This window comes from Anas platyrhynchos, chromosome 7, assembly GCF_047663525.1.
Source record: "Anas platyrhynchos isolate ZD024472 breed Pekin duck chromosome 7, IASCAAS_PekinDuck_T2T, whole genome shotgun sequence".
Taxonomy (NCBI): Eukaryota; Metazoa; Chordata; class Aves; order Anseriformes; family Anatidae; genus Anas; species Anas platyrhynchos.
The window spans coordinates 16,255,946-16,283,010 of NC_092593.1; the positions used below are offsets into that span (position 1 = coordinate 16,255,946).

Genomic DNA, 27,065 nt, shown 5'->3' on the forward strand with positions numbered 1-27,065 from the left:
TCCTGAGTGCATATACATGGGAATGCTTGCAGGGAATTGGGAAGTACTTTGCAAGCCCCTGCAAAATTTCAAGTGATTGTTTTAGCAGCCTTACGCTCAGTGCAATGAATTTGAACAGACAATATTTTTAATACCTCATTAAAATAAAATAAAAAATCCTTTGGTTTGTTTATATCACTACTAAATCCTACAAGCAGAAGGAGCTTTGCATTGAACTGTGTTATTGTCATGACTGTAGGAACCTGTGCTTACTCTAAATTCGTTCCATTTTTTACTTTAAAACAAGGTCAAGGCTACCTCAGTTCTGATTGCTGTTAGCCAAGGATCTTTCTCTAAAGTAAATGTATCTAGTAAAACCCTTCTCCAGCATCTACTCCAACCATTCCTCCATAGCTGTTAAATCTGCCAAGAAGCCTCCACAGTCCAGGGACCCCAGCTAAAACATATAAATGAATCAGAGGCTGCTGGAATCAGGAATGGGGCCAAAGAGACTGTAGAGATAGTTGTTATTTAAAGGTAATTGAGTGAAATGGGTGCTGGAAAAAGCTGAAGAAAAATAGAAGCTCCTCGGAATGTTCACACTCTGCCTTCCACCCTGCAGCTGAGATCCCAGGTTCTCGGTTGAGTAAATCTGTTTTTTTGCTTCTCTCAAACAAGAGCCTAGAAATTGTGCTTCTGTTTTCCCATCTAATGCAAAGCTCCCATCTATACTAATGTGAGAGGGGCTGAAAGCCGGTCCTTTTGGGTTCCCTTCTAGTGCCTGTGTTGGATTTAATGTTATGCTTTCTGGAAAGGAAAACCAAGTGGAAAATTTTGAATCCTGGCTACTTGGGAAGCTAAACATCTCACTGCACACAGGCACTGAAGAGTGCTTTTAGTGAGAAACAGAGAAACTCTCACTACATGATAACATGCTCAAGTGTGAATTTAGATACCTATTTTTAGCTCTCTTGGCTCTAGCTATGAAGAGCTGACCAATGAATGTGAATTCAGGCATATATTTAATAGTTCTGAAATACTTTAAACAATTATATGCTGCACAGTACTAGCCTATGTGTGTGATTTAATTCCCATTCCCCTTGTCCCACTTCCCTAGTTCATTGTCGCTAGCACAATGTAGCAGAGTCGAGTTTGAAGGGAGGCTGGGCTGTTTGAGTGGAGTTAAAGCTTGCATTCGTTGTACAGGCAAAACCAGAGCAGGACTTTGATATTGGTTGGCTACTTGTGAGCTAAAATGTAAAACACAGAAGATATAGTAAATGGACTGCTAGAATCATCAGTCTGCCTGTTTCAATTAGGAAGCAGAGAGAGCAACAGAAGATTTTGACTGTTCCCATGAGCTATTGGCAGGTAACATTGGTCTTTGGCAAGAACTGGGTCCTGCCTGTGATGCTACTGGTGATTCACCCAGCCCTCGAGTGTGATGTGTCTGCGCTGTGCTTTCACCATCTGTAAAAATGTGTTCATAGAACTATAGAAGATCCCGAGTTGGAAGGGACTGACAAGGATCATCAAGTTCCGACTCCTGGGTCTGCACAGGACCACCCAAAAATCAGACCCAATGTCTGAAAGCATTGTCCAAATGCTTCTTGAACTCTATCAGTCTGTGACTACTGCCCTGGGATTATTATTTATATTCATTCCCCAGTATGAAATCTTTGAGATTCACAGAAGGAAGTTTATACAGGGCCTGTTCCCACTCCAGCTAGCAGAAAGACCCTTAAAAAGACAAAGTCCCTGAAAGCACAGACTGAGACAACTGCAGTCAATGCTGTGGGGGCTAACTCACCAATTTCATAATAAAATGTTAGGTGTCATGATGCATTTTCTGTGAACAACACATAGATACTGTTCACAATGCATCAATGCATTATATTAATATGTAACTTATATAATTTATAACAACATAATATTATAATATATTCTGCAAATGTATTATTTATCCCTGTTTTAGAGCTTAATGGAAGCATCCTATAATTTAAATTCTATGAAGAAAAAGAATAAACAATAATAATAAAAAATATTCCCATCTGTAGTATGTAACACATAGTGTGCTACAAGAAGTTTTTAGAAATATTCAGGCAATTTGGGGATTATGTAATCACAGGTGTCAAATATTTTTTTGCAATTCTGACAGCATTATTTCTTAATTTAAATTTGAATTTAGTCATAAGCACTATCTCTACCACCCATGTGAATACAGTGAGCCTTTTCTTACAGCAGAATGTGGAAGGGAAAAAGAAGTTGTCAGATTTCTTGCTGGACTGATCATCTTTCCATGGATCCTTACCTAAGTAAAATGTTCACTGTGACCATTAAATGGACAGAATCTAGAGTGTATTGAGGCAATGGTTTGGGGGGTTTCTGGATCACAGTCAAAATGTGAAGTATTTCAGTGATCCATACACAGTTTGAAAGTAAGATTTTTCATTGATCTTGAGTGCTTACAGCGTCTTATCTTCTGCCCATGAAGGTTACAGCAGAGTTAGATGCCTGGAATGAAGATCTGCTGAGACAAATGAATGATTTCAATACTGAAGACCTCACTCTGGCTGAACAACGTCTGCAGCGTCACACTGAGCGGAAATTGGCCATGAACAACATGACCTTTGAAGTCATCCAACAAGGGCAAGATTTACACCAATACATCATGGAGGTCCAGGCTTCAGGTCAGCAGAAAAAATTGTTTTATATGAGAAGAAACAAAAGAACCACCCCAAACACACACACACACAAAAAAAAAAAAAAAATCCTGTATATCAGACAAAAGTACCCCACTACATGCAAAATACATCAACTTTTAACATGAGCCACTCTGGCCTATAGCTGTCTCTCCACACCCAGAACTGTTCCATAAGTTTGGGGAATTTTTGAATTCAGGATTATATGTCAGAAATTGCTGTTTCTTTGAAACCAAAACTCGGTGTGAAAGTAAAGCTGACTTTCAAGTTCCATTTGGAAACTTTTACAACTGCAGGATGGAGTTTGTTGTCAGTTCCAACATGGAGGGAGAGGAGAGGGCAAGACACATTACACAGGTAAGGACACTTGTCCTTGTACCAGCTCCAGAACAAGCACTGCAGGTAGTCATGAGTTATGAATACTTGAGCTGGCCAGTCTGACCTCAGGTCTGGATAAATTCTAGCTGCTCTAGACTCCTAAGCTTGTAAACCTTTCTGCAACTAGATTTTATCCGGAGGCAAGCTGACCAGATGTGCTAACTCCGTTCTCCTCACGCTTGAGTATCCCTTCCCTGTGCCATGTTTCTGGGTGCAGACATGCCCGAGGGACAGAGAGAGGTGGGGGGAGAGAGGAGCTAGTTATCCAGAAGCCCTCTGGAAAATAATCCAAATATGAGAGCCTTGAAATGTACCATGGAATTGAATTCTTGTTTCCAGCCAGCTCCAATTGGAATTATTTTGTGTATAAAAAGGCAATATGATAAACGGTACTGGAATTTTCCTTTTCAATGTGCACTTGAAAGTTAAAGATAACTAGTTGGATGCAAAAAACCTTTGGCATGTGCTTTTAAGTGACAGACTTGATTCATGTTGATTGGGAGTCTGTCTGGTACTTATACTCTGCTTCTCAGCAGTAAGATCCTGTTTCCAAGACATCCTATGAATCAGGATTTTTGTGTCCTTGCATTCTGCATTTGGAAAAAAGAGTGTTGTCATTCAAATTAATCACTGCATAAAGCCCAGAAGTGAATGTTACTTGCAAAGTGTTTTAACCTTCTTGAATGTCTGGAAAGAGTGCAAAGCAAGAGTGATTCCTGTTCTTTCCCTCCCCATATGCACTTTCAACATAAAAAAAGATTTTTATGATTTTATTCTTTGGCAAACACTTTACCCTTAGGCACCCACCTTTAAAAAAAAAAATAAATCTGGCAGTATTCAGCCTGATTTGGCAGGCTGCACTCAACAGAGGCTTAAAGATTGCTACAAGAGTATGTTGTGAACTAGACAAGCCGGTGCATTGTGTGAACCATGTGTGTAAGCTTGTAGGAGATCTGCCCACACTGTGTCTGGCCCTGTGCTTCAGCACCCTTGCTTTCTGGGGTAGCAAATTAGTCCTAATACATCAATTAGTATGCTTTTTTTTTTTTTTTTACATCTTGGAAGCATCTAAATACGAGTAGGAATCTGTGGGAGGTACAGAATATGATCCAGAACAGAGAACAGTCAGGAGTCTCAGGGACTGCTTTTTTTTTTTTTTTTTTTTTTTGATTGCAGACAAAAGATCAACAGCTAAATGAAGTGACTTTTAAAATGTTTTTATAAGATTATCTAAGATCTCTTTCTATAAAGCCTACCTGATAAAAATCCATTGCTCCCAAAGGCAAGGAAATGGAAGCCTCATGGGGATGCACAGTAACTGTAGTTAATCAAAGGTAATGGTCATGTCTGCCTTGTGCAGAATGCTAAATGATGGGAGAATGGCAAAATAAGGGAGAGAGATTGCTCCTGGGACCCTACTGTTTCTTATTTTAATAAAGGAAAGCTATAGTCCATAAAAAATTCATTTAATTTTACTCCGTCTTGCTAAATCCTATATCACAGTCACTCAGTGCAGAAGTTAAGGGATGATTGTTCTTACTGTCAGAGCTGTGAACTTGTGGGGGTTCTGGGAAATCAACTTCTATTGCTGCTTCCCATTGTACAGTGTCACCACTGCTACAATCAAAACTCAGCTATAGCCATAGAAGTTAAAACAAAAAAAAAAAAAATGGTGATTTTTCAGGGACATTCCACCTAATCAGGCACTCTTAATTGCCTGAGGTTTCTTCCCTTCCATGTAGTTCTCTTTCAGCTTTATTCATTTTAACATGTCACACAGGAACCAGATTCAATTTTGATCATTCTGGAGTTTGTCTTGGAGGTCCTTAAGCTAGTAAGTCTGTCAGATAAAATTACATCCAGGTTTTTTTCCATGCGTGCATGACGCCTTTTTCACTTAGAAACCTTGTGCAGGTACACAAAGGTTTTAGACATGTGCCCATGATTTTTTGCACATCTCATGCAGATTTGGAGCAGTGATTCTCAGGCTGTGGAGTACCTGGAATTCTCTATGAACACTGTGGTGTGGGTACAGTAAATCCAGCTATCCTGCAATGGACCATGTCAGAATCCATGCAGATATACAGGGCATCCGTGTATGTGCCACATATGTGCAAGTTCACTATTTCCAAAATGCCATACAGCACAGAGTGATGTCCCATGTTTTCTTCCACTAGTCCAGCACTTGTGGATGAGCCTGCTTTAGATTAGCCTGTTTTTCACAATGAGAATTATAACTCTTTGAATGTTAAAAAACTCTTTTGAAACTCAAATAAATGTTTGTTTTTGTTAGGGAATATGTAAGATCTGGAAGTCAAGTCGTGTTTTCTGAAATTTTGCAGTACTTTCAAATTGTCTTCCTGTCTGACTAATACCAGTGTCCTTCAGGAAAGAGGTTTGCATTAGAGAATATTGTAACAGTATTCTCAGAAAGACTGGACTTCTTAATGACCCATCAGTTCTTATTTCAATGAGTCTATATTCTGTTTTTCCAGTTTGATTGCAGCTCTATACATCAAAGTATCCCCTGATTAAAGAGGATCTGTGTGCAAAAATTCTCAAAAATGGATATTGATTTTTGGGTGTCTATCTTGATAAATTAAAAGGCCTGGTGTTTCCAAAAGAGGCAGCTTGGAGATTTCTGAGAGTTTAGAATCACAGTTCATAGGTGGTTTAAAACCTCAGCCCAAGTGGCAGTGATGGCACGTTCATGTCATATTCATTATCATATGTCCCTCAGTCAATCTGCTTCTAGGTACTAAAAGCAGCTACACTCTGATAGCTGATTAATTGACTACACACATTTATTTTGTTATTAATGTCCATTTGCATTGTTAATATCTACAAGCACCACGGTCAGGTGTCACTCAAGGTTTACAGAGCTAGCTTTTTATGTGTTAGAAGCAATTTCTCTAAGCCTAGCCTGAAATACACTGAAAAACTGATGTCAGGGTAATTTACACAATCCCTGCCTGTTATGTGGAAAATTCAAAGCCCTTTTGTGTCCTGGGTGTCAAACTAACATAATTCATGTCTTTTCCCAGCATTGCATCACTTAAAAGGGAAATGCAAATCTGTTTCTTTTTGGCTGTGATGTCATTTCTGGGATAAAAAATACATACTGCAATAAAGAGGACAGTGTGCTGCTCAGTTACAGGCTTGTAACAGTTTGGTCTAAGAAGCAGGTTCAGAAGAACTTCAGAAGAGCTTTGTACAGGTCAAAAAGCAATACCCCTTCCTTACACTGAATAGTATGTCACACTGCAAATAGCTCAGCTGTAACTCATGTACGTCTTGTAGGATGCTGACCAATGTGGGTACTTTTTTTTGTAAATATCTTTTAAAAAAAACATATTAAATTCATTATCCTTCACGTCATATCTGCTGCAATGGTTGAGACATGAGAAAAAAATGGCAACTGAGTTCAGTTTTATCAGAAAATCATCTGTGCTTTTCTGTCTATCAAAACACAATGTAAAGATTTTATGTATGAAATTATTCTGAAAGCAAAGCTTTCCAATTTGCAAACCAATCTTTGAGAAGAATAAGTGTTCTCGCTGCGTGCACTGGCGTTGCAGAATAAATCTGTGTGACATATGACAAGCAAGAAAGGGCAGATCATTCATCATGGGGAGTGCTGGCTGCCCTTGGATAGCATCCCAGTCAGTTCACTGGTTGCCGCTGATGAGTTAGCACAATCAAAACCATACCAGCTGAGTGTGCACGAAGGAAAACCGTGCATTTAATATCTTATAGGTATGGTGAAGTCAAGCGTATGAAAAGCCCGTCATGTCCTAAGGATACAGAGCCATACGCAGGCTAATTGTAACAACGATGCCTCATGTCTGGCATTTGAAAGGAACTTCACTCCTAAGAATAGAAGCATATATTAAATTTCCAGGTCTTAAATGAGAAGCCAGGGGCCATTCTGCTTTATTATGTAATGAAGAAAGTGTTTTGTTTTGGCCGGGAAAGGGAATAAGCCAATCCCTTGCATTCCCATGTGCTTTTTTCCTGATAAAACCAGAAAGCAGGAAAAAGAGGATAGAGTCAATCATAAGGTCATATTTATTTTGTGTACTGTCCTCTGTGGATACCACTGTGAGAGAAAATGAAAGTCACGAGTCTCTGAGGAGGATAAAGGGGAAAGAAAATAAATCTTTATAAATGGATTTTAAAAATTATCTCCAGCCTTTGTACAGAAGCTTCTAATTAACACATTTCTTTTTTAATGTCCTAATATTCCATGGAGTCAAATGGCTTTGGAGAAAAGTGTAGTGTTTTCTCAGCATTACAGCAATTTGATTATTTTCTTATTAGGTTCCTGATCCTCCCTGTACTGAGGCCAGTGGCAAAATTCCAGTAGACCTCAATAAGGGAAGAGTCGGGTCTTTATTAGTTTATAAGGGATTACAGTAACGTAGGATGACATCATAACTCTTCCAGGCCAAACTTTCCCAATTACACTTGTAATGTACTCACCAATGCTATCATACCAAGAAGGAAGATGTGACACTCTGTGTTTGTATTTCATATAACTACCACTCACAAGGCCCATAGGGTCACAAGAAAATTCAGGAGGTGGAAAGGGTCCTCAGGAGGTCTCTATTTCAGCCTCTGATCAAATTAGAGTCAGCTGTGAGATCAGGCCAGGTCATTCAAGAGTTTATCCTTTTCATGCAAGATGCAAGGAACAGAAAATGTGGTACAAGGCAGTCTTTTTTATCTGGTATGTGAGGAATGGATGAAAGTCACTCTGTGGAATAATTCTGAATGAACTACAGGCTGGTTTAAACTAAGTTGTTGTTAATGATCCCCTAAAGTCCTCAGATGGAAAAGTTGTTTGCCCTGTGGAGTTCCAAGTACTCGTGGGCACTATTGTAAATCTAGTGACTAGAATTTACTTTATTTCACTTTTCTAATTTCTTCCACTTCTTTCTTCCTCTTCTAAGTTCTTTTCAACATGCGTTTGTAAAGTATAGGTTAATGATTTACTGTAATGAAGGGAGATTTTCTGCCTTTTTTTTTTTTTTAATTTGACGTTCACACAAGTTTTTGAGCAAAGCTATGGTTAAATGATGTTCTCTTAGTCAAATGCTGATGGGTGAGATGAGCAATGATTACCAGAGAAACACTACTTTGTAGAAAAGATGTAGTAGTGCAGAATAGGAAACTGGACAGGCCAAATACTTACGATGAGAGAGTTCAGTGAGAAGGAATTACTAAACAAGTTACAAATCAATGTGTTAGGTGGCAAAAAATGTTTGTGCAACTAGAATTGCAGGTAAGTGTAATGATCTGTCTGCATGTTGTTCTGTTGTAGGCATTGAGCTGATCTGTGAAAAGGACATTGATCTTGCAACACAAGTTCAAGAGCTGCTGGAATTCCTTCATGAGAAACAGCATGAGCTGGAGCTTAATGCTGACCAAACTCACAAGAGGTTAGAGCAGTGCCTACAGCTTCGGCACCTACAGGCTGAGGTCAAGCAGGTGAGAGTTTTTAACCATGCTGCAGGGTCTTAAATGGGTTTTCAACCATTATAGCACATGCTAAACCATTATCTGCCAAGTCACTCACCTTTAGGTGGACAATTTAATCCCTTTTCCTTAGCAGTACTTAATTTGCTGACAGATTGCATTATGACCTTTTACAAATAATGAAGGGCTCTGTTCCTTGTACTGCGTGTATGTGAGGCTTCATGAATAGTTATGGGAACTCCGTGCAGAACGGACACCCTACCTTCTCAACTGGAATGTGCCTCAAATCCTGCGTTCTGTGAGTACAATGGTTTCATTTGGGATCCAGACTGAAGTTATTATGGAGAATTGGCCCAAAGCAAAGGATAACTGAACAGTGATGTCTAAGCATGGCCTTACAGTAGTTTCACATTTTAAGTTATTGCTACACATCTGTTGACCTGTAGGATCCTTTAAAATCTTCTGGGTCAGATAAAAACTTCAATTTGTGGTCTCTATCCTAGGATTTGCTTAACCATCTTGGTATTGTTATATTGCTTTTCCTCCAGATTTCATTCTAGCTTAGGCAATCATGTTCTGCCTCCCTTGTTTTCCCCCCTAATATTTCATTTGGTTGCCTTGCATTTCTTTGTTTTCTTGTGCTTTCAAAGCCCACTTTGATTTGAATATTTTGCAACCATAACTGAAACTAACATGGAACTGTCCTGAATTTTGATTTTGAAAATGCAGTTGATTTGTGTTTGTGATAAATTGAAGGGACCCTCCTTACAAAGTTCCAGAGCTCTACAGCGTACTTTGATATCTTCTTAAGAAGAGACACTGTGATATTCATAGTCACCATGTTAATGTGCAGAGAATCCTTTTTTTCCATAGGTTCCTAACATTTGTTATACACTACTTAATAGCTAAGTACTAAAAGAATAAATACTAAAAAATAAAATAAAATAATAAATAATAAAATTTTAAAAAGTACAAAAAATACAGGTTATTGCTAGCTGACCAAATCCCTGTAACCCTATTGACCCAGGATGCTGCTTGGGTCAGCCAGCCCGGCGGCTGTTCCTGGAGTCATGCAGTGGCAGTGCAGCACTCTCTGCAGGTACTTTATGTTACTTGCCTCACTGTCAAGTATCTGTTGGGCTTTACTATTCTACAAATCAAAATCTAACCAAAGGAAGTGGTTTTAGGACTGAACTATCTAATACTTACTGTTAGAGAACATACAGCTGCCTTGAATTAGTATTTTCTTAACATAGCTTGGGACTATCAGAATCTTTATTACTGTGACCTTTCACCAAACCAATAGTGAAGAATCATTTTATTTGTTCAGCTGAATGCTACGGACTCCTTTTCTTATTAACCTATAAATTACCACAGCTACAGTTTCTCTTGAAAAGAGCCAAGTTAAAATATATCTGTGCCCTATCTATTTGGTTTCCTGTAGATGAGTCATATTCCCAACCATTTAGTGAAATTGGGAAATATATTGATTTTGGCTTGTAGTTCATCTCCAGTCTGGTCCAAATTTCCTTCACTTTCATTTTAATGCATCTGAGACGATGGATGATCTCATTACCAAATTGCACTCACTCTTGCAAATCAGTTGAGATTTGGTTGCCACAAGACACCTACTGTAGCGGTGGTTAACTTCTGCTGACATAGGAAAATCGGTCAAGACTGCTACGTGTACATGTGTTTGCATTTTGATGTAATGGCTCATGGAAATGCAAAGTCTTTTAACTGTCTCTATCTATTTAAGTCTCGTTTAGGAGGGGTTTCTGCTTTAAATCATATGCACCAAGGGTTCGAATGCCAAGACAATGAATCAAAGTTTGAGGCCATTAAAGCAGAACAATTCAAAGTGAGATGTTCTGTGAACTGCTTTAGACTGGAAATAGTATAGACCAGTGATTCACAAACTCCTTGTTATTTAGAAATACCCTTCCCAAGACTGATTTCCCCTCACTTTCCCCACTCATTTCTGACAGAAACTACAGAGCTTGGATTGCTTATATAAAAGTAATGGTAGAATAGAGTTGTGGAGATCAATTTAAAAAACAAACTCTCCAGTGCTGTGCTTGCAGATATTTGGCTTCCAAAACCCCTTGCTTCTTGTCTGTGGGTTTTATTTCTTTTTTGATAAGTGTTGAACTTCCTGTAATAGAGCCCCGGATATTGTCACAGTGTCCCACTACAATTACTTACCAGGTTGTTTCTAAATGAATTTTGGATATTTTTTTCAAATTGCCATTATTCATCCACTTTTGCTATTTTAGCATTAGATTTGCTTCCAGGTAGATATGCTCAAAGGATGATGGAAACTAATCATTCAAGGGATATCGAATGCACTTATTTTTTTGTTGTGGGGTTGGGTTTCTTCTTGTTGTTTTTTCCCCATGCAAATATGTCACAAAGTTCCTGAAAACTGGAGTACAGTTTTGAACATGACTGAAATTTACCAGAAGGCGTCTCTGCTGGTGGTGGTGTCTTTCCTGGTAAAAGCCTCTCAAAGAATCTTCAAAGGGACCAGAGATGTAAAAGGTTCTCTTACATTATTTTGCCTTTTAAACTTAAAAGTCTGTTCCAACCTAATTTGACTTGTATCATTATCAAGGCCTCAAAGCCTTTTTTAGGAACATCAAGAGAAGAGTTCTGACTAAAGTAGACCGGCAGAGAGACTCACTACAGGATGCAGAGCTCTTGTTTCTTAAGAAAGGTTGCACATGAGGTGCCTCACTTTTTTTTTTTTTCCTGTAAGTTCTGATGCTGTGCTCAGTGAAGATGTCAGAGTTTCAGGGTATGAATCTTATAAGAATTTGGAACTATTATTTAATTACGGTGGAGCCTTATCCAAAAGCAGTCTGTTTTAAGAAAATTAGAGACACAGGTGGGAATTGTTTCAGAACTGTGGTGGCTGCTGTGTTAGAGAACCCATGCCTTGAAGTTGTTCTCCAGGAAGACGTGGCTTTTATGTAAGTCCTTGTTAATGCATTTCTGTTTCTCCATTGTAAAGAAAATGGTTAGGCTTTTTTTTAAGAGTCTTTGGAGATTTATTTAATTCCAGGATTATTTAATCACTGCTTCTACAAAGTTGATAAAATCTGTGATTTGTAGGATGTGTCTGTTTAAAAGCATCCTTAAATCATTGGCTTGCCTGTGCATTCCCAGATAGTGGTGAATCTATTAATACATGCAACGACCAGAGACGTGTTTTGGTGCTGTATTAGCAGCTTCTGTATGTATTTTAATGAAAAGGTGTTGAGCACCATATAAGTTCTTGTTAACCAGATACAAATGTGTAAATTCTATCTCCCAGTCATTTTACAGTTTACTTCCAAAATAGAGGCACAATAAAAAGCTCTGCAGGTGACTGGATTTTGCACTTAGACTTAGGGAAGCTTTAGATATGCCACAAAATGTTTTCTTTGTGTGTAAACCACATGCACACAAAAAGAGGAAAAAAATAACAGGAAAACATTATTTTGGAAAAAGCTGATACAATCCCAGATGAGGTACTGACATTTAAGTGTTGCACATTTGGAGGTAGAACGGGGTTGTTTAAGTTCTTTCAAACAAAATCTGCTGGGGTTTGGGTGCTCACTGGGCCTGGAAGAGGGAGTGCAGGGGTCCCACAGTGAGTGTCTGAGCCCACTTTCTTTGGGGAGGATGTGGGGGACACAACGGAGGTGGCAGCAGCCTTGGTCAAGAAGAGCTCTGAGAGGCTTTCAGGATGGAGAACCTCAGGCCTGACCCAGAGTACTTCATTCTGCAAATTACTGAGTTAACGAGACAGTTGTAAAGAGTGATCTGCACATCCATTAACACTGGAGGAAACCTTGCTGCTTTCAGTTGCATAGTTCCTCTTCCTCCTTACTCAAACTTGTCTATTTGCTTTTTACTAGTTTAGTTCTTTTTATTTTTTTTTTTAAGACTGAGGCTTCCAATGTTTTTTGTTTGTTTGTTTTGTTTTGTTTTGTTTTTTGACTTTTTGGAAACATGGATGTTTATATAAAATCTGTACCAAAATCTCTTTGACAAGTTTTGAAAATTTCAGATCAAATGAAAGCTGTTGCCCAGAGGACCCTGTCGTGCACTGATTATACTGCTTGGGGAAAAAAAAAAATCAATTCAGTTGCTGCATTTTTAGCATACAGACTCAGTGTTTTTTACACTCTCAATGGCCTAAGCCAGGATATATCGCAACATATCAAGTGTAAAATGATGCATTGCTTTATGATATACTCACCTCAACCCTTTTTCAGATACAGCCATCTTTTGGTTAACTTCAGCTTTTGGTACCATGTAGTGAGTGGGTAATAATGTAGCTTTCTTCTCTGATGGATTATACAAAATGCCAGCCAAAAAGATTGCCATATGATAATCCGATTTCTTTTCCTTTAAATCTTTGTTGCATTTCCCACAGGATCAATAATACCTGCTGATGAAAGACAGAAAGCTGACAAATGAAATCTTCCACACTGTTATACTGAGCAGATGTAATTTCCTACAAATTAGGGTCAGATACACGTGTAAATGTTTCCTCTTTCTTTGTCCTAGGGAAAACTCATTTTCCTACCCCACAGGGAATTGAATGGCTACAAGTAGGGTGATACTTGATGCAGGGATAAAAAACCAAAACAACAGAAACTCCCTGTTTCTTTCAGACAATTTAATGGATCACTTGGTGAAAATGATGGCACAAAAGGGAAATTGCTGTGTAGAATATTGCAGCAAAGTCAATTTGGGAGCTTTGTAAATCAAAAGCTAAATTTAGGGCAGTGCCTGGGCAGTCAGGATTTCCTGTGCATCTGTGAATTGAATTCAGCAACTTGCTGGCTTTATTGGAATAATTTGACACCCACACAGGTAGAAAATAGGCTTTGAGCCAACACAGCAGAGAACTTGTACATGCGTGTGGGTTGCTAATTTTCAAAAAACATGCCTTAAAATAGTAGAAAGTGTCACTGTTTAAATAAATAAATAAGAGCTTGATAGATTAATTACCTACATTTAGTGTTTGAATCTGTAGTCATAACAGCATGCATTGCATGTCTACAAATAATCTGAACATCCCTGAAGTACAGCCTCTTGACTAAATATAAAATGCAAGACATGGAGTTTCTTCCTAGCTCTGCATGTGCAAAAAAACTCCAACTGCATCTTAACTATGTGTCAGATGAAACCAACTGCATCTTCTCCTTACCCCCAAGCTCTGACTTTTGCATGAAAGAAATACAGGAATGAAGGAAGCTGCAGCATGACCCAGCAAGGTCCATAATTCCAGGTGGAAATTCAAAAAGGAGAGAGGTCTTTATGTTTTATTTCAAATACCCCTTAGTGTACTTTGTGGTTTTGCCCTGGGGTATTTGCACAGGAGAATATTCATTTTTGTGATCAGACCTTTGAAATGAAAGCTCTTTTCCATCTGAATATCCATGTAAATATTTTGGTATTTGGTTCCTTAATCAGTAGCTTCTGCAGTAAGATCTTTCCCTCTGACAAATTCTGTCACTGAGTCCTTATCCTAGGATTTTTTTCTCCTCAATGATTCAGCCTGAGACCACACTGGGCAAAGTACCTTTCTGTTAGGCTGAGCCATTGCTTGATAGCTGACTACAGAAACCTTTGTATGGAAGCATCCTTTAAGCACATCCTTTCTTTGCAGGTGCTTGGCTGGATCCGGAATGGTGAATCAATGCTGAATGCAAGCCTTGTCAATGCAAGCTCCCTTTCTGAAGCTGAGCAGCTCCAGCGAGAGCATGAACAATTTCAGCTGGCCATAGAGGTAATACAAATAAATAAACTTTGTTTCTTCATCCCAGCTGTACAGCATGCAAAAGGTTATCTCTTGGGCATCAGTCGTTGCTTGCTTGAAGGAGGGAAAGGAGTAAAAATTTTAGAAAGTCATCCTACCGTTAAACTCATAAAATAGATGGAGTTTAATAATGAGATAAATTATTTATCATCTGCAGCTAATTCTTCTGCTGTCAAATATCAGCCTTTCCATTCATGAAAATGACACTCACACGTCTGATAATTTCTTTGGTAAAAAACAGTAAGATTAAAATTCACAAAGTGATCTGAAAATGGTAGAAGTTCATGAAGTCAGATCATTTCAGAGCATTCACATATGAATATCTTTGATTCTGGATAATGCTCTCACTTGTAATCTTTGTTTGATTCAGAGGCTCTGTTGTTGGTGGCAGAGGAGATATTCATTCAAACCCACATTCTCAAACACCTTTGCTTTAAGCAACAGGGGTGATTCTTAAGAATTGCCTGCTGAAATGAGCTCATGCCCCTGCTTGCCCTGGAGGAGCATATCTTTGACGTGGCCCTTGAAAACCAATAGTGAGCCAGTGCATTTGCCTCCATCATGGTGTCAGGACACGGCAGGAGTAATAGCACATCCTCTGAGCTGCTGTGCTTTGGATAAGAAGTGGAAAGTTACCAGCTCCCCTGAGCAGAGGACTTCAGAACTCATAGTTTGGCTCAGTTCTTCATGTACCCTTGCTATTATGAACACATCCTACACTCACAGGGTGTGCTCACTCCAATTATGTGTAAGGAGGTACATTGCTTTCTCCTGTTCCTGCTTATCAAGGTGCATATGCTTCCCCAGTTTTCCGTGTTAATTGTTACCTCTTTACAAAGCAAAAAAACAGGTTGGCAAATCACTTTCTGTGGTTTATATATGTCTGGGGAAAAATAAAAAATAAACAATGAGAATAATATTCCCATAATGGAGATTTTAAAAGATGCCCAGATTATGGGGGACAAAAATGTCATTTGGTCTTCTGATAAACTTCAAAGCAGTCAGTATACATTATAGTGTGGCTAGTAAGTATACAGTTTAAATCTTTGTAAATGACCTGTTTTGATCCAGCTCCATTCACAGTAAGGAAGGAGCAGCTGCTGTAGCTCCTAAGGGAATGGAAAGAAGTTTTCTATCAATTCTGTATGAGCTGGCTGGTACCGAGCCTTGCTGACCACGTCTTGGCAGCCATCACCAGGCAGCGGTGGGGGACAAGACACTCACCAGCTGTGTTATTATAGCTTGCTGCCATTGAGCAAGTGCTTGTATTTGGTGGTAAATGCAAATCACAGAGGGAGAAAAGGGTTACACCACAGTATGGGGAAAATAAGTTTTCAAAGGCAGAAAACACTAGATTAAATATTTCAAGTGTTTAAAGCTCAATATGGGGAAGAGATCAGCAAAGCATGCAGGGCAGACAGTCCTCTAAAGGCACGCTAGATGTGGTATTGATTTTCAGTTAAAGTCCTTTAAAGTCTATTTAAAACAAGTATTATGACTCTAACATCAGTAAAGCAGCTGGATATTAAATTTAACCAGTTGTTCTTGAACATCTTCCTAACTGTTTCTGCCAAGTATTAATCCTTTTTTTTTTTTTTTTTTTGCTAATAGTTTTCTCTATATTGCATTATTCATCAATGTATTACCAGATGATTTCAAGCTTCTTTCCAGGCTCAAGGATTAGATCATAAATGTATCACATGAGAATTTGTCAGCAGCAGTTACAAATGGGATGCAGAACAGAGGAGTTTGGGGGAGATTTTAGGGCTTCTGTTCAGAAGATTAAAATCAAATATTGGGCTAAACCTGAACACAATTACTTAGGAGCTGGGAAGGGCCAGGGGCTGTTTTCCCCTCAATAACCTACAAAGGAAGGTGTAACCACCATTTGCTTAACTGAGAGGCACTGATGCAGGCTGGGGAATGGGGCAGATGTATCAGTCCTGCCTGCAACTGAGCCAACTGGGCAAAGGTGTGGAAAACAGCTTGACTCCCCTCTGAGTTCTGCCCTTAAAGGTAGCACAATAAAGTCCAATGTGAGTGAACTGTCTGAAACCTATCTTATTTGAACTGGTATCTGTGACATAGTTCATGCTGTTAAATATATATATATATGTGTGTGTGACTAAAGAAACATTATCATAATGGGGAAAGTTTTTTTTTGTCATTTTGGCCCAAATAGTATTTTTAACATTTGTTAATGAAAGCCATTCCTAATATCTTTAATTTACGTGGTGCAGCAGTGTTCCCTGTAAGGCATCCTCATGTTTCCTGGCTTGACGTTTTGTATGCTGCAGACAGGACAATTGCATACATGAGGAAAGCTGCTGATGCCAGCAAACTGCCTGGCAAGAGTCAAATCAGGGTGATTAGGCCTGTAGTTTGGCAACTCTTTGTGCCTGCAGACTGTGTGGGATGCAGTCAGCACTGAGTAGAGGCAGGGTGGGAGCTCATCACGGTAGCTCCCTGCACTGGGGTTGCCACAAGGGATCTACAAGGACTCTCCCCCTTGCCTCAGGTTGTTGCCCATGGGGCAGTAGCTGTGCAGTGGAGCTAACCCACTGTGGCCAGTGCTTGCTTGTCCTAGGCTTTAATAATGTTGTAAATGTGTGTGAATAACTGAAACTAAAATGCTTTGCGGAAAGTAACTGTTAACTGGAGATAACTCTGAAAATGTTTCACTCTCTCACATCTCCATGTTCACGCCTCACTCCACCTTTCTACCATAAATCTGGCGCATCTGTACAACCTCTCTTTCCTCCCCTCATACACAGTCCCTGTTTCATGCCACTTCCTTACAGAAGACACACCAGAGTGCCCTGCAGGTCCAGCAGAAAGCCGAAGTCCTGCTGCAGGCAGGGCATTATGATGCTGATGCCATCAGAGAATGTGCTGAAAAGGTGGCCCTGCACTGGCAACAGCTGATGCTGAAGATGGAGGACAGGCTCAAACTGGTCAATGCTTCAGTGGCCTTCTATAAAACCTCTGAGCAGGTGAGCTGAACAGTGCTGTGTCCATTTCATGGCAATTGCTTATGGGCTTGCATTTAGTTCCCAGTGTGTAGTGCGAAGGTCTCAGTAAGATCTCTGAGGCAGTAGTCTCTCTACTCCTTTAGGATGATGAACTGTTCCAAATATCTGGTCCCTTTTCCTTGAGCAATCCCAGAAACAGGAAGTGTGGGGCTTTGGTCAGCCCGGCTTGCCCCAAAAAGCTGCTTTTTTGCCTTTTGACATCGTCCACATACAAAGTGGAAACAAAGCTTTCTGTCACCAGAATAGGACCCAACCATGTGTGTCCTCAGGTGCCCCCCAGCTAACAAACACCAATGTGATTGCACTTGACCCCATGACAGCAGTGGTTTATGTGGGTTTTTTACTCTGACCCCAAGTGCAGAGGGTCTTTTACCAGCAAGGGATTGTACAGCATTAACAAAATTAACCAAAAAGATGTTTTATCCAGTGCTATAGCAATACTCAGCCACACAGGGAAACTAAAGGTTGAATTGGCCAAAACTGTATTTCAGACAGGCAGTTTGAATTATGTAGTAGCTTTCATCTTAAAGTTTTTATTGAAACTGTGTTGAAACAATATAATTTTTGAGCTTTTTTTAATTGTCTCCTTCCCAAAGGGAAAAATTTCTGAAATCCTATCATCTTATTTTCAAGTCCTCATTATACCAGAGTTCATTCTGAGGAATATAAATCTGCATTTCTTTAAGAACTGCTTACCGTTAATTACTTAATATTTTGTGAGCAGCACTAGCCAGTGTTTTCAACAGTAGTAAAACACCACCATGCCAAAAAAGATGCCAAGATACAAAGCGATTTCTCTGAAACCCATCTGCAGCACAGGTAATTATGGCAGTAACCATCGTATGTTGACACAACTGTGCCTCGTTCCAGGAATCCATGAATTGTAAACCACATCCAGTTGGCTGCAGGTACAATAGGATCATTCATCTCTTGCATAAACAGGTGCAACTTCACTGTAGCTGGGGGTGAGAATTAGTGTAATGCTATGGATACTTGAATGGCCTCGTGTGATGTAATTTACTGCAGCCAGGCAGCTTGTGTTAGCAGTAGGAACCTGTGGTTTTGTGAAAAGCAGCAATGTTTTCCGTTAAAATTTCTATTGTTACCACCACACAGTTAGTTCCTCTATTAGAGAACAGGCTTGGAAAGTTTTTTAGCACAGCTAAGTATGTCATTATGGACCAAGATAATTTTTCCTTAACATCGAGGCTGTAGATGATCCTTGGGCCACTTTTTGTTGTCATTGTGTAATGCATTTATAAGACTGTTTAAAATAAATTAATTCCTTATAATGAATGTCCTTCCCTGTGAAGGGTTTACAGATTTACAGTCCCTGATGCACTCAGGATTGGAAAGAATTACTGCTGGTGGAGGACTGTGAGAAATGGAAGCCATTAAGGGATTCATTAGTGCTTTAGACAGTCAAATGTGCTGGCCAAAATATGCATAGCCAGTCATTTATCAATTCAGTCTCTCTTCCTTTCTCCAAGTGATAGACAAGCGTACTGCAGTGCCCACCAGTTCATTCATGAGTGGTATCTCTTCAGCAAATGTTTGGACAAAGATCATTCTGTCTTTAATGCTCAATGAACTTGCTGCTGCAAGCAGTCTGTCATTCTCTCAGGCTGCAGAACTGATCTACAGACCTTAGCAGTCTGGTCCCTGGCTGCATGGCAGTGGATTGAGTAATTTATTGGATCCTGAGTTCTCTTGAGTATCTACAAAAAGCAGCTAAAAGGGTGGCCAGAGAGACTGTCACAAGCAGCCAAACTTCTTCACGCCTGTCTTCTCCAATTCACTCATGGTATAAGTGGTACAGCCCTGGCTTTCAAATAGTCCAGTTTCTCACTGACTTCATCTACAGCCTGCTTCCTGATGATTTCTTTCATCCTCTTAACAATGAGGTGATACCTGCATGTGCAGGAACAGTCTTTCTGCAAAGATGTGGACCCAAGGCAGTCCATCTACTTTCATTGCTTTTAAGTCACCAAACCCCAGCAGAGTACCAAAATTCTCAAGATCCAACAAGTAAAACAGAAATGCTTTTCTGTGCCTAAATAACACATGGGACATTTGCTCTCCAGCAAGTGTTTGAGGGTGAGGGCTGGTTTGCATCCAAGCAAGGAACTGATTTCAGATTGTCAAATGCCCGGCAGCAGGATAAGTCAATCAGTTAACCTCAGTTCACCAGTCTTAAAATGGATTTTGATGTGTTCATGAATGGAGTTTTATGAAAATAACCTGTAATGGTGGGGAGGACTGAGTGGTTCCAGAGTCTCTTCTAAACTATGTTCTTAAGCATGTGGGGTCCTCTGAATTATATCTTTGTTCATATAAAGATTGCAGGAGTGAGCAAGAAACGGGTGACCATGGTTAGCTGAAACCCCAGCAATAACTGCCTGGATCTTCAGTAATCTCAGTAGTGGAGTGTGTAGGAACAGTCCTCTAGGAAAGAAGAAGAAAGTCCCCAACGGTCAGGAAAACTTACAGATATTTCAGTGTCTGCACAGAGCACTGAGAGTCGTTTTCAGGATCTGCAATGCAAAAGACTCAACCTTGTCCAAGGCTGCCGCACACACAACTTTCAGACTGTGCTGGTTTATTTGCCTTATTCCCATTATTCAACCAAGATAGAAGATCCTTCTGTAAGCCCTGTACAGTGGAACACCTGCATCCACCTACCTTGCGACACTGATTTAATGTCTATTGGTATCCATAAGTCTTTACAAAAGCTGTATAGGGAGCAGCTATCATGCAGCTGAAGAGAATTAGTTCCAGCTTCAGAACTTGTTTCAGGAAAGTATTTAAGCATGTGTTTTTCTTTAAGTATGTGCTAATTCCCTTGACTTCAGTGGGATTTAAACACATCTAAAGCACCCTTCTGGAATAGGGATTGTTTCCTGAATGATCCACAGGGACCAGACTGACCCCTGCCTTGGTTATACCTTTTGAGCTTCCCCCCTGCTATGCACTGGAAGAGAAGAAGGATTTATCACCCTTAAACCAGATGAATTGCATCCCAAACAGTAGAGATCCCTGTGGGCAAGAATAACTAATAGATCATTCTGTCCAGGGCCTGTTTCATACCTAGTTATCCTCCATGCCATAGCCTACAGTCTAAAATATTTGGGTTTGACATGTTTTTGGTTTTTAGACTTTTTCTGAATGTGTTCCTCCTTGTTATGATTGTGGATAACTAAGTTGTTGTGCTCTGGGCATGCTTCAGGTATGCAGTGTATTAGAGAGCCTGGAGCAAGAATACAGACGGGATGAAGATTGGTGTGGAGGTCGAGATAAACTTGGACCAGCAGCTGAGATAGACCACGTCATCCCGCTGATCAGCAAACATCTGGAGCAGAAGGAGGCTTTTCTCAAGGTCTCATTTTAGTTCTGTAATAAATCAGAAAAAAACGCCCCATTAGGTAGTCAATTTAGGGCACTGTTGGTAAGTTTGAGAGAAGGCTCTGAGGTGTAATTCCAGTTCAGATACTGGCTGTCTGTATAAGCCCTAGGCTAATTTCACACTGATATAATAGGAGTGATAAGCATTATCATCAGTGTGTATCTCCAGGAGATGTCATCAGGACTAATTAGGTGATGTTTGCATTGCACGTTGAGGATGCTAGTTGTTATGGTGGTTCAAAGTATTTATTCTCAAAATTTCATACAAGGAGCATTATAAATGACAAATGTTATATGGTATTTTGGTGCTGGCTTATACAAACTGTACAGAATTTCATACTCTTGTCTTCTAAGCCAATACCTGAAAAACTGCTAACAACTGAAGCCACCGTGTCTCTCTAGCACAGCACTGGGATGGAGACTGATTTCCTCCTGACTTCCAGGTGTTGCTTGCTAAGAATTGCAGAGCTGACAGGCTGAGAAGTCAGCTGACAGCCAGCTTCCCACTTCCACTAAAACTGGTGTACAACGTGAAACTAGTCTGACAGGCATGGCTTAAGAACCGATGCCTGTAGATTGCATGCTTTTGGAAGCAACAAGTACTATTCTTGAGGGAGGGTTAGGATTGATTAGATTGAAAATGTATGTGAGGTACTAGCTCTTTGCAACCAGTTGCTTGATTATTGTCATTAATTTGCCTTAAGATGTAAAATCAGGCACTGAATTCAAAATGACTCATATATTTTAATACATTCATGAGGCTGTTAGTTTATTAGCTGGGTTTGTTGACTCTTAACTGAAGCCCCTGTGTTTCCATATGAAAGAGAACTTCTTGCAAAATAACCAGAGAGTTCCCTTGAATCCCTTTTGCTTTCTTTGTTTATCTTTACTAACCCTTCTTGGTGGGGGCTGTTTTTCTTAGGCCTGCACTCTGGCACGAAGAAATGCCGAGGTATTCCTCAAGTACATCCACAGGAACAATGTTAGCATGCCTGGAGTAGCAAGCCATACCAGGGGGCCTGAGCAGCAAGTGAAAGGTTGGTGCACCGATGCAATGACAGCGTCACAGGTTTTCCTTGCATCCTTCCTCCTCCCTTGCCAAGTTCTGAGTTGTTGTCATCCTGAAGTTTGTGCTTGCTGAGAAGGCACCTTAAGTTTCGCCATCTGCTTTCACTGAAATGACGTACATGCCTGACACTGTCAGCAGTGGTAGTGAGACCTCTCAGAAGGTGATCCCTCCTCTGCTAAGCTCTCATGCATAGCTCTGCTATTGCAAGTGGTAGTGGGGAATAAAGGAAAGGGCTTTGAAACTTGGGCTCTCTCTGGTTTCCCTTGTCAGGGTAGTCCATGGGAGTGACATTGTGCCATTGTCCACTACACAAGTAGTCAGCTGTGATGATCAGATGCTGTTTTGTCTTAATATCTAAAAAAGCATAAATAAAAAAGCACATATCTAGGTGCATCCCATTTCTGCTGAGAACTGAAACAAAAACAAAACCAAAAAAAAAACTCCAAGCTTGTTTGGTCCTAGGATGGATCTGCTTTTTTTTTTTTTTTTTTTTTTGTCTCTGGAATCACCCTACCACATCAAACAATCACCAGTAAAAATACCTGTTTGTAATTTTCCTTTGGCCAGAAGAGCAGTTTGCAATCATGTGATACATCTGAGATGTTTGAAATGTTTTCACTTCTCTGCTTAATTAATCATTTGTCAACCTGTGGCTAGCAATGCTGCAAGGTACTGATAACAATAATCAAAGTGAATCTACAGAACTAAAGCGTTTTTTAATTATTATTGGCTGGCTTGAAAACTACAGAAAGAGACAGCCGTAGCAGTGCAGCCTTTATGTCTGTGGGAGGGATAAGAGCCTTGCTTATAGACAGAAGGTGAAAATGGTGCGTCTGAAAAGATTATTTTTATTCCTTTCTGTTGATACCAGTTCTGCAGTATTAATCTGGCTTTGGTCCATTTTCCCTGCTACTGTGTCAAATATTTTTGTGTGTGTGTTGTGGACATTTGTTCCCTACAGTTGAAAATCTTGGGAAAATTGCTTAAACTCTCATTCAGTGAGTCCCTAAATACGCACCTGATATAAGCTTGTGAGTTTTCCTCGCTGGGTTTCTTTGAAATTACTCACATGTTTAGAAATCAGCTCATTTGTTAGTCTTTTTGTAAGTCAAATGTCTAAAACAAAGTTGTTTATTTAGAACAAAATTAGTTTTATTTGGCATAAACTAGTTACTCAGAGACCTGATCTGGAACACCCATGACAAGCTTCCCGTTAATTTTGTCATTCAGACAAAATTCCTGCTACCTCCAGCAGGGACTGGGCTACATTTTACAATTTCATTAAGAATTATGAATTTTTGACCATAATAAGTGTCGGACTTGTAAATGGGAAGGGATGTATCCAAATCTGCTTTCTACTAGTGGAGTGGATACATAAGCAATGGATGAATCAAGGCTCAGAAAGGGCTTTAGGTAAGAGAGATTTTTTTACCGGGTGAAGTAACTGATCATAACTCTCTGTAGGGGATTGACAAACTGGATTTAATGCTTTAATACAAAATAGTGTGGCTGCTGCTCAGACTGCGTGTGCCTAAGCCCCCTCTAGTGGATGCCACATTTGATGCTATGGCAAGGGGCTGCGGTGCCAACCTGAGCTCCTCACCCAGAAGTGCTTGACAGGAGCTGCAGGGCTGCCAGCCACACGGGACTTAGCATGGTTTGATTAGAAAACACAGCTTTTACTGATGTCTGTGTCAGTGACAGGGTGTAAGTATCTTGCAGTCTCTGTACCTGCAATCTTTCGGTTAAATCCGTGGTGCTTTTTTTTTTTTTTCAAGTTGATACAGTCTGGCTGAGCAACCTCAGGTTTCAGAGAACATGTGTACTAAACCCAAAAGTGAGGCCAGTCTCTTTCAAGTCTGTTCTTGAGCCTCAATGTCTGCCACATCCCCTTCACACAGAAAAAGAGTTTAGAGGATCAATACCAGACCCTAACCCAAAGTCCTAACTCAGCAGTTATTGCAGGTCCCCAGGAAGCACAGCTGTACAAAAACCTTACCAATATGTCAGACTGGAGGCTTAGGTCTGATTACATCTAATCATGATGAGTTCTGCTCAAGACAGCATGCTTTGGTGCCAACTGCTGGGTAGCCTGTGGCCAGAACAAGGCAGTAAAAAGACAACTCTTCTGTGTCAACTAGCACCAGACTCCTAAAATAACCAACAGAAGAGAACAAAAGGACTAGAAATCAGGTACCCCAATGTATTTGCTGGGGTAAATTCCCAGCTCTGTTCTAGCACCTCTTCCTTTACCAGATAACTCTGCAACTGCATCTTATTACTGTTGTTATTATTATTTAAAGCAGTCCTTTTGAATCAGTTTTGTTTTTGTTTTTTTTTAGGAAGCACAATCTCAGGGGCTGTCCTTGGGTCCAGTCAGAGTGATTAAATTCAGATTTTTATGGCTTATTTCTTTATGCATTCCTATAACAACTAATCCTGCAGTTCCTTTGCCCTACAGCCATTTTGAGTGAGTTGCTGCAGAGGGAGAACCGGGTCCTTCACTTCTGGACCCTGAAAAAGCGACGATTAGACCAGTGCCAACAGTACGTTGTCTTCGAGCGTAGTGCCAAGCAGGTAGTGTACCAACCCCTGTTTGTCTTTCTGTCCTGGCAGTGTGTAAATAACCCTTGTATCCACCTCATGTATCTTTGTGGGGTTCCTATTGCAATCCTAAGTTATATTTTAAAATTGTAACTTTTGAACACATGGCAAATATACATTTTAAAAACAATTTAAAAGAATTCCCAAGTCCAACAACAAAACTCAGTATTTTTGCCAGGTCATATTCATTTCAGGATTTGTTCTTCTGTTAGAAAATAAATATAAGAGCAAACTTGTTTTATTGAGCTTTTATTGAATGAGAAAAACTGATTTCCTTCTGTCCGTATTTTGCTGTATGTAGGTTGAATTCCCTACACTCCTTTTTCTCCTAGGAAACAGACAGCACCTTTTGTATCCTTCCCCATCTGCTTTAATTATTGTGTTCTTTTTATGTGTTCCTAGAAAGTGTATTAATACACACAGTATTATGTCGCAGTTTGCCCTGATATCCTTTATTTGGCAGATTTTTTTGTTAGTGGATTAGTTCTTGAAATACAAAGACTATTTGTTTTGTTTTTCCTTTGGCTGTTTCTGACATTCACAGGCCTTAGACTGGATCCAAGAAACAGGCGAATATTACCTCTCTACTCACAACTCCACAGGGGAATCGGCTGAGGAAACTCAGGAACTCCTGAAGGAATATGGGGAATTCAGAGTACCTGCAAAGGTAAAAAATGACATTAGTCTAATTATGGCATCTACCGTAGTCTGATTATTTATGGTCCTATAAATGTCTTAAATCTCTGTAATCACATTCTCTTGATTTTGTATTTTCCTCCTGACGTTCCTAGCCCAATATATAAATGTCCTTTGAGAATTGTGACCTTTCATTTTTAGCAAGACATAAGCACAAAAATGTGTTTTCCTTCCCCTTGGCTTGTACTGATTATGGAGCATTTTTGCTTTCATCAGAATGAAGAGAAAGTTTATTTGCGTACACAACACAGCAGCCTAACGAGACATACCTAAATTCCATCCTCAGAAATCACACAAGAATGATACAAAGTTCTTAATTGATCTGCAGCTTCTAAATATACCCATGATCATCTTGGATTTCCTTTCTTTTCTTCTGAGCCTGGAGAAGAAGAGGCTTGGGGGGCAGATCTCATCAGTGTGTATAAATACCTGAAGGGAGGATGCAATAAAGACAGAGCCAGGCTCTCTCCAGTGATGCTCAGGGATAGGAAAAGAGTCAATGGGCACAAACTGGAGCACAGGAGGTTCCCTCTGAACATCAGGGAGCACTTCGTGCTGCCCAGAGAGGTTGTGGAGTCTCCTCCTTGGAGACCTTCAAAAGCCACTTGGATATGGTCCAGGGCAAGTTGCTCTAGGTGGCGCTGCTTGAGCAGCAGGGTTGGACCAGATGGCCTCCAGAGGTCCCTTCCAACCTCAGCTATTCTGCGGTTCTGTGATTACAACCACAGTTTGTTTGATTCATTGCAGCTGGACTGATCACAGGCGGTAATTTATCTTACTAGAAATGTTCCACTGATCCCAACGAAATACTTTAAATAAATGGGTTTGTAAACTCTGGAGTGAGCATTTTTCGATACAAAGCTGCATTACCAAGAATCTATTAATTTATATGGAGCAATTCTGAGAAGTCTGGTCGGGTTTACAATGGAATAGTGATTGGATCTGCTTCAGACAAATTAATTCAAACCATAGGTAATTCACAGACCATGAATCTACAATGGTATTAACAGTCATTGATAAGGATCTAAACTGCAAAGTCAGACTGCAGCATGACCATGGATATGGTATGATGTAGCTTCATTTCACTGTGTCTTGAAATTGATCTTCTGTAATCCTTAAATTCCTTATTGGGTTGTCCATGCTTGCATGGGTTTGATTCACAGGCTTTGTGTTCTTCATGTCCCCTTCCTTTTTACTGATTTTGCACATTTGTGAAAATAGGAGATAAGAAGAGTGGATGGGAGCTAAATTAATCAAACAGGACACATGCAACATTCCTTTAACAGAACTTCTGTCCTCTAAATCATCAGCATGCCTGCTGTTGTTCCAATATCATTAATTTGTAAGCAGAATAATCCCAATTCATCCCAAAGTTTCCAAACTATTTCTGTTCATGATGTAGCCTAGAATTAAGTTTTATACCTTGTTGTTTTCTGATCATTACTGGTCATTCCTTACACTGACACATCCAGTCCTGCTCTCTGGGGCTCTACTAAATCACTATCCTGCTGCTGACCTAGAATATTTCCAGGGCCATGTGCAATCTGGTAAATGCAAGTCACTCCCAGATGATGTTATTCTCAAATTAAGCTGTAATTGAAAGCTTTCCTGATCCCAATTCCTTTCTGTCCAAACCAAATGTTTGGACAGCAAAAACACCAGTAGCTTTTGGGAATGAAAAACCCTTTAAATATGACAAAGTCAGATTTTTACTCCTCCATACCTAGCCTTGCTTAAGTACTCAAAGTATGAAGATGGCCTCTGATTCCGCTGTTTATTTTAGATAGTTTAAGTTTAGTTTAAGATAGTTTATTTTGCTGGTAAAATTTCTAGCAGGTTTTAAACATAAAACTAAACTCAAGAAAATAGTGGGTTGACAAGTGCTTGTCCTTTTTTGGCCAGATTGCTGC

The 27,065-nt window shown here is 39.8% G+C and overlaps 1 protein-coding gene across 20 annotated transcripts in view; it reads left to right on the forward strand.

The window, feature by feature from the left end:
• Window positions 1-27,065, forward strand: part of KALRN (kalirin RhoGEF kinase) — a 496,146-nt gene that overhangs the window by 321,535 nt on the left and 147,546 nt on the right. For 18 of the 20 annotated variants that reach the window (XM_072040793.1, XM_072040795.1, XM_072040794.1 and 15 more), the window contains 8 exons: window positions 2,474-2,669; window positions 8,383-8,549; window positions 14,203-14,322; window positions 17,127-17,345; window positions 20,611-20,760; window positions 21,709-21,823; window positions 24,317-24,432; window positions 25,004-25,126. In XM_072040793.1, coding sequence (XP_071896894.1) covers window positions 2,474-2,669; window positions 8,383-8,549; window positions 14,203-14,322; window positions 17,127-17,345; window positions 20,611-20,760; window positions 21,709-21,823; window positions 24,317-24,432; window positions 25,004-25,126 — 1,206 coding nt within the window. Of the gene's footprint in view, window positions 1-2,473; window positions 2,670-7,721; window positions 7,789-8,382; window positions 8,550-14,202; window positions 14,323-17,126; window positions 17,346-20,610; window positions 20,761-21,708; window positions 21,824-24,316; window positions 24,433-25,003; window positions 25,127-27,065 lie in introns of those variants that run through there. The other 2 variants (XM_027461530.3, XM_072040803.1) reach the window with 2 other exon arrangements.